Here is a 12,924-nt window from a genome sequence, read left to right as displayed (position 1 = left end):
GTATAGATGTATATGTGTGTGTATGTTAAAGATATAATCTTATCCAGCCCTCCATAGAAGAGAATTCTCATAACATGACACAGCACAGAAGAAAGTTTATGGCATCACATCAACATGCTAGTCACAAAGGGATCAACGTTACATGAGATACTTAGAAGCCATAATGGCTGAATTATTTTTAAAAGTGAGTTGAACTATAGTATTCATCTGTAACGTAGAGGGAGGCAGATGTTAGGTAACCATTGTTGACCAAGGATAGAGTTTGACTGAGGAGAGACACTCTTAGAGATAGATAGGCAGTGACGGCTGCACAACCACATGAACACACACGATGGCACCAACTGCATGTTCCAAATGGTAAATTATATGTCCTGTGTATTTTACCATACATTCTGGTTTTGACTTACATTTCTATATCACAGATCATTATCTGTGATGCCAAGGCAGAACTCAAGGCACAGAAGCTAGAGGAGTAACTCAAGGCAGGATCCTGGAGGCTTAAACTGAAGCAGAGGCCATGGAGGAACACTGCTTACTGGCATGCTTCCAGTACCTTGTTCAGCCTGTTCTCTTCTATAACCTAGGACTTCTTGCCTAGGGGTGGCACCATCCACAGGGTTGAGCTCTCCCACATCAACAATTAAGAAAACACCCCAGATTTCCCATAGGCCAATCTAATAGAGGCAGTCTCTAAGCTGAAATTCCCTCAGAATGCTAGGTTTTGTGGAGAGCAATCTAGAAAAGAAAGAGAAGATGAACTTGAAACAAACTTCTCAACTCAGGATGACAGGGAAGACATCTTAGCTTAGACCTGAGGTAGGCAAAAATTGACGATTGAAAAATATTTCCCATTGAGGTGATTATTATAGATTTGCCTTCATATAGACTTGAGGCTCAAATTTATGTTAAAACAAGTTGGTTCTAGGAATCTCCACATTAGAAAATTAATACATTTTATTTCTCAGGCAGTGGTGGCCCGAGGACTTGGAGCTTTGGGTGGAAGATGTAACTGGAAAATTGTGTAATCTGAATTCCGTTCTCTCAGAATAGGTTTTACAAATTTTCTGCAATCTCCATCAAAATCCTACCAGGTAGATTTGTGATTCTAGAATTCCTTTTAAAGTATGAAGAGCCAAAAGAGTCCCTACACAAATCAACTTAATAATGAAGAGTGAAGAGCAAAGCCACAGGGCTCAGTTCACCCAAAAACAGAGATTTCAAAATAATGCAGCCCCAAAGCTTGAGGCAGGCCCATACTTGGGCACAGACATGACCTTTACATGTGTATGGTTGAACTGGTCACAGCAAAGGCTATAGTCCAGTCATCACTCAGTCTTGATCTGCATTTTATATCATATCAACAAAGAAACCACCAATAGATTTTAATCTAGCTATGGAACTATGTAGATAGCACTTTTTGGGACAGTCATGATTCTGAGCTAGGCAGAATTTTGGAAAGCAGGACACAAAGCACACCCATTTAGAAAGAGATTAACAAACCAGACCATATGAAATTAAGACTTTGTGTTAGGAGGAGCTGGGAAGATGACTTGATCAGTAAAGCATAAGGACGTGAGTTCTGTGTCCAGAATCCATTCAAAACAAACAAACAACAAACAAACACAAACCCATAAACAGTGTTGTGGCGTAATACTTGTAAAGCCATCCCTGGGAAAGCAGAGACAGGCAGATCCCTGAGGCTCACTGGCCAGCCAGCCTAGTCCAAGTGAGGATGAGGCCAGTGAGAGATCCTGTCTTTAAATGTGTGTTTGTCTCTGTGAGGAGACTACTTCTCCTGCTCTCAGCCTTCCTTAGTTGAGTGCTGTTCTTTCTGTAGGCTCGAGGTCTCTTGAGCATTCTCTGTCCACGTTAGCATGACTATAGTGTTGTTCTTGTTCACCTCATGTTTGGGCAGTTGTGTTGGCGCAGTCTCTGACATTGCTAGAAGACACACCCTCACAGAAAGTCTCCCTGGTCCTCTGGCTCTTACAATCTATCTGCCTCTTCTTCTGCAATGATCCCTGAGCCTTAGGTACAGGAGTTACATTGTAGATGTATCAATTAGGGCTGGGCTCTACAACTTATACACGTATATGCATGAAATAATAATTAGTGTAAGAAGCGACCATGCGTTAGGAAGTTAGCAAGGAAGGCTTGAAGGGAGGGAAGGGAAGGGGGAATGGTACAGTCATATTTTAATCTCAAAAAAAAAAATTAAAGAAGGTAGAGAGTACCTCAGGAATGACTCCAGATGTCCTCTGGTCTCTACATCCCAATATTTACACAGACAGACAGACAGACAGGCAGGCAGACAGACAGACAGACAGACAGACACACACACACACACACACACACATGCACACACACACGAATTTCTGCTAAGCCACAGAGTAGGAGGAAAATGTATGCATTACACCTGTCTCTTTCTCAAACTCAGAATAAAGAACTCCAACAAACAGGAGGCAATCTAACAAAAAAGTAAACAAGAGGTGTGAACAACTACTTCACAAAACATGCATGTCAAAAATCTTGTGAAAACCCACTGACTTCACTGGCCAATGAGGACATTATGAGTTAAAATATTTTGTGATGCTAATAATCACCTCTGACATATTAAAAAAAATCAGGCAGACAGATAATCTTGAGTGCTGGGAGTGCTGAGTTACTGAACTCTTGCGTGTTACTGGCTGAGATATGTAGGGATAGCATCTACATATGCATATGCACACAGTGTGGTCAACAAGGCTGCCCATAGGTGCCTTGTTTGTATGCATAATGCCTAACAGACTAGTTTGTATGCATCCCAGGGGGTATGTAGAAGAATGATCATAGCCATACTGCTTAGGGCACCCCAGCTAAAGAAACCACCCAAATACCTTTCAGCAGCAAAATGGGTAAATGGCCATCACAGTGGATGATACACAACCCTGTGAATGAAAATATGGCCGCCAAAGTGGCCTAGCATTGTGGAGAATGGAAGGACCATGAAATTACCTGCTCTACATTGATGGACGCAGTGGCCAAAGTTTCCACACAAACAGAAATAACTTAGTTATGAGAGAGGAAATGGACATCTCTGGGAGGTGGAAATGGACATCCCTGGGAGGTGGTAGCCAGAAGAGAACAATTGGAGACAGGCTATTCTGGGGTCTGAGTCACATTATGATTTGTGATTTATATAGTGGCTAGTCACGACCAAGGGTTTGTTTGTTTATTTGTTTTTGGTTTTGTTTTTTTGTTTTTTGTTTTTTAATTCATTGAGCAATCATCTTTTTTTGCCCCTTTAATTTGGATGTTAAATGTGAATGGAAAAGTTTGTTACAAAAGAAGGGCTGACAGAGGACTTCTCCAGGTCCCTGTAATAAGGAGAATAAAGTGCATGGGCACAGGAGTTTCTCATGAAATGAATCGATTCGAATTGCAAATATATGCAATGCTCACGCACCGGGCGCAGGTCTTAATATGTTCAAAAGTGTGAAAGCTGGGAGAGAGCTGGATGTCGAGAGCAAACGGAGCTGATAGAGTCGAGCTAGCTGAGCACAGACAGGGCTCGAATGGAATATTAGATCTCTGATGATTTCGGAGGATGGAGAAGTGTGTCCGGAAATGGTCGGTGGCAAAGGCAAAATGCACACGTAGGAAGAGAGTTTCCAATTTTATTTTTAGCGTGTATCAATACAAGAAGAGAAATGTACTTGAAAGAAACGGCCAAAACATTGAGTAATTCTTATCTCTAAGTGGACGTGTGATGTGCGTATTTCTCTTCTTTAAATTATTTTGGCTTTCTAGCTGTCGGCATAGAATACCTTTTATTTTTCTATGCATGGGCATAACATAAGTAGGGATAGAGTCAGCTCATAAATCTAGCTGCTTCTGAGTAATGCTTTAAATTATTTAGCAACATAAAGAATGATAAGCAGGCTACCTTTACCAAAGCCAGTTCAGTAAGAGATATGAAGAAGAAGACAATAGATCCAAATGCTTTTTCTCGGCTGCAGTGAGAGAAAGGGGACAGAGGGACATGGGTATTGCTCTTTTGGACATTCTATAATCCTTAGAGTCTAGACAAGTGCAATGATTGAAGAAAGTGGCTCATGCCTTTAATCCCAGCACTAGAGGGGCAGAGGCAGGCAGATCTCTGTGAGTTCGAGGCTAGCATGGTCTACAAAGCAAGTTCCAGGATAGCCAGGACTCCTATTACACACAGAAAACCTCTTATAAAAAAACCAAAACTGATAGATCAAAAATAGATAGATAGATAGACAGATAGATGGATAGATAGATAGATGATGGATAGATAGGTAGATAGATGATAGATAGAGAGATATAGACAGACAGACAGACAGACAGACAGACAGATTCCTATGATTCAACCTAGAAAGTTAGGTCTGGCCTGGCTTCCTTGGTGATTTGAATGCATTTTGCTTCATCTTCTCCCTTTGAATAGAAGCTTAATTTCTTGCCTATCATCACTTTATGTCTGTGCTGGGGAAATGCTGGGCATGAACTAGGCGTTAAGTGGCCACTTATTGATGGGCACAGAAACTTACTCAGAATCCAGGCCATATTTTTGAGTCGAGGCATTTTCTTGAGATTGGGTGATTTGCTAGGTTCAGAGTGGATCACTCAGGAACAGTCTGTGGCTCCACTGGGGTGGTGGATGGATCATACCACACCTTCAAATATTAATTATGGGTGGGTGGTGATGATGCATAGTCGGTGACTAACCTAGCTGAGGTAGAGTCTCATCCTAGTTGACAGTGTAACTAAAAGTCCAAAGAGAAACAGCCAGTGGAACCATTGGAAAGTCAGCTGTGTTAGTGCTAGCTGAGATAGTTTCAGTACCCTGGTTTGTCTCTTGGTTGCTGTGATAAAACACTGAGCACAAGCAATATGGGGGCAGGAAATGGGATATTTGTTTTACAGCTTACAGTCTATCATCAAGGGAAGCCAAGAAAGGAACTGAATCAGAGACCATGGAGGAACATTGTTTCTGTACTGCTTCTACTGGCTGACTCAGAAAGCCTTATTATGTAGCCCAGGCCAGCCTGCCTAGAGATAGCACCATTCACAAATGGGCTGGGCCAATTAATCATTAAGAAAATGCCTCAAAAACATGGCCACAGGCCACTCAGATCTGAGCAGTTATTTAGCTAGGGTTCTCTCTTCTCAGTTGACTCTAGTTTTGTGTTAAGTTGACAACTGAAGCTAATGGTAACTCCTAGGGTTGGAGATAGTGAGCCAACTTGCTTATAGTCAGAGAAACCTAGGAAGTTTGTCTATCTGATCTCAAAGCCTGGAATCACTTTGCATCATAGAGAAAGGACTTTTGGTCACATCCCCGATGGCCAAAAACCTCACATTTCAACCCTTGTAAGCTTCTATGCTGTCACCATGTCAAATGGGAACGAATTCAGCTACTGGGGCAAGGGGGAGTTTTGCTTTGGTCTATTGATCTCTGTCTAGTGCTCTGCGATTAAACTAGGCCATGGTCTTTCTGGAACAGTCAGTGGGAAGATGGAGGAAGAGACACACATCAGTGGCTTTCAGATTTTTCAGCTCAACTAATGGAAAAGAAAAAAATTATGATTACATTGAATGTCGTGACTAAACATGTTTACAGGAATTGGCTCTGAGGAAATCACCCTGGGATCCAAAGCTGAAGACTACATTCTCAGTTAGGAACATAGCCAACAAGCCAATAACTGTTTAACTCTCTGTGGTATGACACATCAGCAACCTACTGTCCTTCTTTAGAGCCCTAGCTGAGAGGCAGGAGAGAGGAGGAACTATATGCTGAGGTTGATCTTATACATGGTATACAGGCTTTTTCCAGATAACACATGCATCTGTATAGTTTTAAATCTTGGATCTCTTTACTCACAGATTTCTAACAGGTTTTGAGCCTTTGGAAGATTCTATTGACCCTCAATGATAAAAAAAAAAAAAAATCTATAGTATGTGCCAATGGGATCCTAGGTTTACCCAGATGGTTCTTATTTTTTAGAAATGCAACTTGAAAGATTTTCTGGTAAAAGGGTCTGATGAGCCAGAATTTGATTTAAGATGATCCTATGGAAGAGTGGCATTGGTGATAGGTTAGTATGTCAAACGTTATTGTCCGTGAATTAATAAGCAGAGATGGTTAGCTAGTTAGATCTATGATGGTTCTTCATACCATTTGCCTTCCTCTGTGTATGTTGGAAATTTCCATAAAGTAGTTTCATACAATACAAAGATACAGTTTTAAAAACACCTGGAATAAGTGCTCTCTAGTGTTACTAATTTCAACCCTCTGTAATTTAACTTTCTGAGGAAATTGCAAAGAAAATGGACTTTTAGAGAGATCGTGTGACTTTTTTTATGTTCGGTGGTGCTTTGTGTATTTTATATACTCAGACACTGTATGCTCGCCTCTTAGGATGCTCTAAGGACCTCTGGACTTGTGGGTCTGCTGTGTTCCAGTTTCCAGGTGGTTTTAGGATAAAGCACTTGATTACCTCCACACAGGTATTTCGCTGTGGGAAGTAGCAAGTACAAGGATGAAGAAGCCAAACGAGAGTCCTCACATTTCACCTAACAAAGCGACTTGGTTAGCTTACTTGGTTTTGAAGTGCGATGGATTGAATTTAGGGCCTTGAGCAAGCTAGACACACATTCTAACTCTGAGCTTCTTCTCCAGCTCGTGATCTCTTTCTTTCTGTGCATGTATGCTTGTGCGTGCACAGGTTCACATGTATGTGCAGGTGTATCTGTGTGTGCTTGAATATGGAGGCCAGAGTAAACCCCCAGGTGTCATCCTCAGGAGCCACCTACCTTGCTCTTTGAGGCAGAGTCTCTCCTTGGCCTAGAACATGCCAAGTGGGCAGGTAGGCTGGCTGGTCACTAAGGTCTACAGATCTGTGGGTTTTGTCTCCCCAGCACTGGTATTGCAAGTTGGCACAAAGGTGCTTAGCTTTTAAAAGAGAAGTTTGGGGATTCAAACTTGGAACTTTATGTTTGTATAGCAAACACTTTACTAGTCAAGCCGCCTCCCTAGCCCCCTTTCTTTTCTTTCTTTCTTTTATTGTTTTGTTTGGTTTATTTTTGTTTTGTTTTTCAAGGCAGGGTCTCTTCATGTGTCCCAGCTGTCCTGGAACTCACTCTGTAGACCATGCTGGCCTCTAACTGAGATATCCTCCTGTCTCTGCCTTCGGAGTGCTAGGATCAAAGGCGTGCACTACCTCCGCCCAGCTCTAGCTCTATTTCTTGAGAAGACATGACTGGGTTGGCAAGATGACTCAGTGGACGAAGGCTCTTGCTTCCAAGTCTGACCACCTGAGTTTGATCCCCAGAACCCATGTGATGGGGGCACAGAACTGACTCCCAAAAGTTGCCCTCAGATCCTCAAATGTGTGCACCATGCTATGTACACTCTTGCAAGAACACATGCATACACATAAATAAATAAATAAATAAATAAGGTAATTAAAAAAATCTACAGGCAGGTGTGGTGTTGCATGTTTATAATCCCAGACCAAATGAAAAGAGGATAAGGGCAAAGGAAGAGGAAGAGGAGAAGGAGGATGAAGCATGGTGGAAGACACAATGTCTCAGTGTGTTACCAGTGACCTCAGGGAGCTTCTGATCTCTAGACCGTCAGGAGGAATGGCTGATGTGAGCACTGCGCGAACAAGAGACAGGTAAAGATGGGAAATACTGATTCCAAGGTCACATGGCTCTGGTCCTGCTCTTGCCATGAGCTTGGCTAGGGCACCTATCTTTCCAGAGCTTCTTACTGCGCTAGCCATGAAATGAATGTCACAGCAGAAGCTTCTAGCGTGAAGTTTAGGGTTGTGTCGGACTGGGGGCAACATTTGGTAGATGCTCATGATTGCCCTTGGTACTAAGCATAAAAACAGGCAAAAGTAGGTGAGACAGAGAAAATAGTGCTACTGAGTTTGCTCCTGGACTGTCAATCAATGTGTGTTCCCCTGGTCCCTGGGCTTGTCAAATACCTAGTACTTGTTATTCTTGTATTTAGAAATTCTGTCTGTCTGTCTGTCTGTCTCTTGAGACAGAGTCTCACGCTGTAGCTCTCCTGCTTCTTCCTTTCAAGTGTGAGGATTACAGCTCCATGGCCACCTAAAAAGTATCTCTTACGAGGAATTTTAAAAGTCTTTATGGGCTAGTGAGATGGCTCAGTGGGTAAAGGCACTTGGCATGAACCTGGTGAGCTGCGTTTGATCTCTGAGCTCCCCATGGCAGAAGGAGAGAACTGACTCCCGCAAGTTGTCTTCTGACCCCCACATGGGCACTGTAGTAAGTGTATGCACACATGTATAATTTAAATTAATCCATGTAATGAGAAATCAAAAAACTAAATGTCCAAAAAAGTCCAGAGAAATTTCAAAGCTCAGTATGACTTACACCATATACCTTCCCAAAGATATTTTTAAAAATGAGTGTTTTTAGCTAATATATTATAATTGTGTTACAATATGGAACACATGATTTTTTTGATATACGGACTATCGTTTAGTTTACTTGACATTTTTTGGGATGTATTAGAAGTCTATGTTCTTGCTTATATTGAAATGTGCAACTTTTAATCAACACTACCACTTCCTGGGAGAGTCCAATAGCTAGCTGTCCCTGACTCGCTGCTGACATTTCCCCAGCAGGCTCTCTCCTCTCTAATGGAACAGAGTCTCTGAAAGCCCTGTGCAATTCACCATGCACGATGGTCTCACCAGCTCCTATCTACCCATCACCCCCCTCTTCCACAGCAGCAAGCCGGCCTCTTTTGAGGATATGAACCCTTTGATCTAGTCCGAAATACCACTTCGAGAAAAACAAAACCACACCCACACAGGCTGTTGTGTCTAGTTCCATAGGGTCCAGCAGCCCCCCCTGTAAAACTCATCTCCACTGGTGAGGATGCCTAAGCCACAGTGGCAAACTAGCGGATGCTTAGAGACACATCAGCCAGGTAGATGACTGAGAAGAGTGGACGTCTACACATCTGAATCGTAAGCCGGATAAATGGGTAGGTAATTACGGGCATTACATAGAAGGTTTTTGCTTTGCCAGGTGATTTACGTGAGGACATCTATAAATAGCTAACCCATGCTGTGTGTTTCAATCAGGTTGCTGTTATACCCAAAGGCTAAGACCTTTCCAGGGCATACCTACTGCAGGATGGTAGGCCCAGTGCAAAGTTTAACAAAACAAAGGCTTTCACTGTGTTATACCATCTACAGAACTCCAGATAACCTCTGAAATGGCAGCCGCCGGCGCTCGGACTCTCTAGGAGTGTTAGTGGACAAGAATGAGTTGCATCAGGTTCCAGGTAGAAAAGAGATGTTTCGGATGTGGGCAGGGAGCCTGCTTTAGAAAAGTCTTTTGCAGTGTGGTGGATCCCTCTTCCCTAGCTCCCACAGAAAAAAGACAAGTCTGTCAAGGCAGCAGGATAGAGTTAGGCAATCTCATCTATTCCTCAAATGGTCTTGTCTGCCTTTCCAACTGAATGTTAGAGAAGTTGCCACTTGTGCCCAGATGAAATAGCCAGGAATTAAATTAGAAGGGGCAAAGCTTCCGGTCTTTAGACCACCACCGTCTCTGGTGGTTAACTATTGACACTGAAAGCGTACAGTGCCAGCATCCTGCCCTACGCCAGCGCCTCTTGAACTGCGATGCCATCCAAGCTTGCCCAGCATAGCCACAGGGGCTCACTTCTCCTTGCGCTGATGGCCCCCTAAACATGTATCCCTTTGCGGCATTGGGAGTGCTGACATCCTAGCAATGCCCTAGGTACTCACAAAGACCTCTGCACAGCCAGGAGCCTCGCACTTAAAGGAATCTATGAAACTAACTGCAACTCCATCTTCTGAATTTTACTCTCCTGGCTCGGTTGCCATTTGGCTCTATGCTGTTAAGCAGCCACGCTTTGCTTGGTTCTCTTCCAACTTTTCCAAACATGTGCCTGGCACCCACGCAAGTTTCAAAGGAAGTATAAATGTGACAGGAGACGTGCTGCGGGCTTGGTTTTGTGTATATGTGTTAGTGTGACTCTTAAAAAGACAAGTGTTAAGTTCTACAGAGTAGCAACTTCTACAAAGGGAACGCTAACTTTCTTGCAGACCAGTTACTTATCTTCGTTTAATATATTTCTTTAAACTCTTGGTATCTTAAGTTAAGGAGGCACTCTGATAAGCAAAGGATCCCTGAGCCCCAAGATGAGGTACACTTTGCAGTCTCAGTGCTCAAGCTTTCTAAAAGAATACCCCGAGGCTGTGTCGGTCTTTCTGCCCCCAGAAGCTACCCATACCTACCCTGGCTGTGGCACAAGCAAGTTCAGGGCATGCATCATCCAAACTCCTTCTCTCACTTAAGGAAGCCATCTGGGCACCGGGGTTAGGGTGAAGTGCTTGGGTTCTAAGAGGAAGGTCTGCAAAGGTTTGGGTCTGTGGAGCCATCTCAGCATGAGAAGCAAGGGGTCCAGGGGATCCCAGATCTCTAGGGATGAGTCCCAGCTCCTCTGGCATCAGGACCCCAGGGGAAAGGTGTCAGAAGGAAAGGGACTCCGTGTTTCCCCAGTGCAGGCGCGCTGTACCTTGGATTCCAGGCTGCTGGTGGACGCAGGAGAGGGCGGCTGCTCTTTGCCAGTTGCCTCCCTGGTCAGTCCGTCTCCGCTGTCCTCTCGGGCGCCACTTGGAGGGATCATCGTGGCCACGGGAACTGTGTTGGGCTTCTGGGGGAACCGCAGGCTCGCTCGACTTCGTGCTTGCTCGCTCAGTGCTGGGTCCCCGGGATGTCCATCGCGCCAGGCGGCGGCGTGCGCCCTGGGGGCCTCGCCTGGCCAGGTCCTGCCCACCTCCCAGGCCTCCGCCCCGCCCCACGCAGCGCCAGCGGCCACCTCGCTGAAGATCGCGCGCCTCTAGTCGTGACTGCCGCCCACCGCAGCGGGCGGGTGGGCCCGGGCTGGCCCCTCCGAGGATGGGAGGCGGCGGCTCGGGGCGGAGCTGCGTGGTCGTGCGGGGAACCCAGGGCGGGAGGGGGCCGCGCCCACTCCGACAGTGTGGGAGATCCGCGCTGAGCGCCCGCGCTGGGTCTGGTGATGTTCTAAGGAAAAGGCTCAGCAAACCCCCAAGGAACAGAAAGCAAGTACAAACAAGTGCTATGGGCCACCTTCAGCGACCCCTACATCCCTGGCCCTGAGCGTGAAGAGAGATGTCGTGGTACTTAGCTTAATTTATAGTTCAGTGACAGCAGGAACTAGTGTGGGCGTCCGCTGACCCGTGGGCACTGCAATTTCCAATGTTCCGCTTTGATCTAAATCAGGCAGATAATACACTTGGTGTATGGACACCTGGTCCTCAATTTCTCCTGCTGAGCCTCAGGCTCACTATGGGTTAGGCATGGTCACTTCCATTTATAGACGAGGAAACCTAGGTTTGAGCAGGGTTGCTTAAAGTCACTCAGCTATAAATGGCAGAGCTTTTCAAATCCAAGCCGTTTGGACTGGGGAGCCTCAAAGCTAAGCCAGGCTTAGAAGCTGAAGAGGCTGGGCTTCAGGGCTGTGCTTGCATTTAAGAACTTGCTTAGACCGGTGAGCTGGACTGCTTTACTCAGTCTCTTGGCATGGAGACAGCATCACTGGACCATGGCACAGAGGATCTGGTTTAGTTTGTAGACACAACAGAGTGTGTAGCCAAAGGGACTACTTCTACATTTATAAAAGCCTTTCCTACATCAATACTAGATTCCCTCCTTATTTTTTTTTAATCTTTAAAAAATTAAATTCATTTTGTCACGTGGGGGTTAACATGTGGTCTAACTGGGTTATCTGTGATATTTTCTTATGCACACGTAAAGCCTTATTCCTACTTTCTCTCCTTTGTGAGCCTCCTCCAGCTCATCTCCAAAATAACAAACTTGACCCAGGAGGCTCATGTAAGAGTATTATTGAGAGTTCTAGATTAGCCTGGGCTAAGTGATGAGTAGTTCTAGATCAGCCTAGGCTAAGTGATGAGTTCTAGATTAGCCTAGGTTAAGTGATGAGTAGTTCTAGATCAGCCTGGACTATATAGTAACAACCTGTCTTAAAACATAAAACAAAAGAAAACAAGAATGAAAACAACCCTAAAATCAAACAAATCCTATAAACTCCCCTGTGACTCAGGCTAGGGTCACTCAGGTGTTCCTCCATGAGACACAATCCCCACTTGCTAAGTGGGGACAAAATTCTCACAAGCTGAAGTCACACTAACCACCAGCCTTAGGCAGAGCACGGAGGGACATAGCACTGTACAGACAATCTTCAGCCATGCTTGCCTTGTAGCAGATTGTTTTCTAGAAACGGCTACAGCATGATGCCTGCTCTCCTGGGTGTGAAAACTGAGAGATAGGTGCATAGATAGATAGATGATAGACAGACTGACAGAAGATACGTATGTATGGGGAGAGAGAGAGAGGCAGACAGACAGACAGACAGATATAGGTAGATTAATCAAAGCACACACCTACACACACTCACACAAAATTAGCCAACCATCACGAGGGACAATACAGGACTCCACAAGTCTGTGCAAACGTGAGGTCAGAACTAATACAGGGCCAGGGGTATTTTCCACTGCAGTGAAACTTCCCAGGTCTAGACTTCTGCCTTGGGGAGAAAATGTACCCTGGCTTACCACAAGAAATCATTCATCTCGAGGTTTTATGTATTTTTTTCCTCTTTTAAAGTTAAAGATAGTACCCTTCCATTTTAAATGCTCAGCGTTAGTTATCAGTTAGGATTGGTGAATGATAGCTGTTTTCTAAAGGAAATAACATTTGGTGCTAGGGTTGGAACTCAGAGTTCCTACACTTGTTGGGTACCTACTCCCCAACCATACCTATTTCCACCTCCTAGTCTTTTGCTGTTGCTTTTGATTTGTTGTT

General features: G+C 44.5%; 1 protein-coding gene across 3 annotated transcripts in view; it reads right to left on the bottom strand.

Annotated features, from left to right (window-relative positions):
* Stac (SH3 and cysteine rich domain) overlaps positions 1 to 10,949 on the bottom strand; it is a 125,941-nt gene extending 114,992 nt beyond the window's left edge. Inside the window, exon 1 of one of the 3 annotated variants that reach the window (XM_028787119.1) lies at positions 10,595 to 10,949. In XM_028787119.1, coding sequence (XP_028642952.1) covers positions 10,595 to 10,705 — 111 coding nt within the window. In that variant the 5' untranslated portion in view covers positions 10,706 to 10,949. The remainder of the gene's footprint in view (positions 1 to 10,594) is intronic. The other 2 variants (XM_028787121.1, XM_028787120.1) reach the window with 2 other exon arrangements.
* Positions 10,950 to 12,924: the final 1,975 nt, after the last annotated feature.

Source organism: Grammomys surdaster, unplaced genomic scaffold (assembly GCF_004785775.1).
Source record: "Grammomys surdaster isolate TR1022 unplaced genomic scaffold, NIH_TR_1.0 125606, whole genome shotgun sequence".
NCBI lineage: Eukaryota > Metazoa > Chordata > Mammalia > Rodentia > Muridae > Grammomys > Grammomys surdaster.
This window is presented reverse-complemented; position numbering and strand designations above follow the sequence as displayed.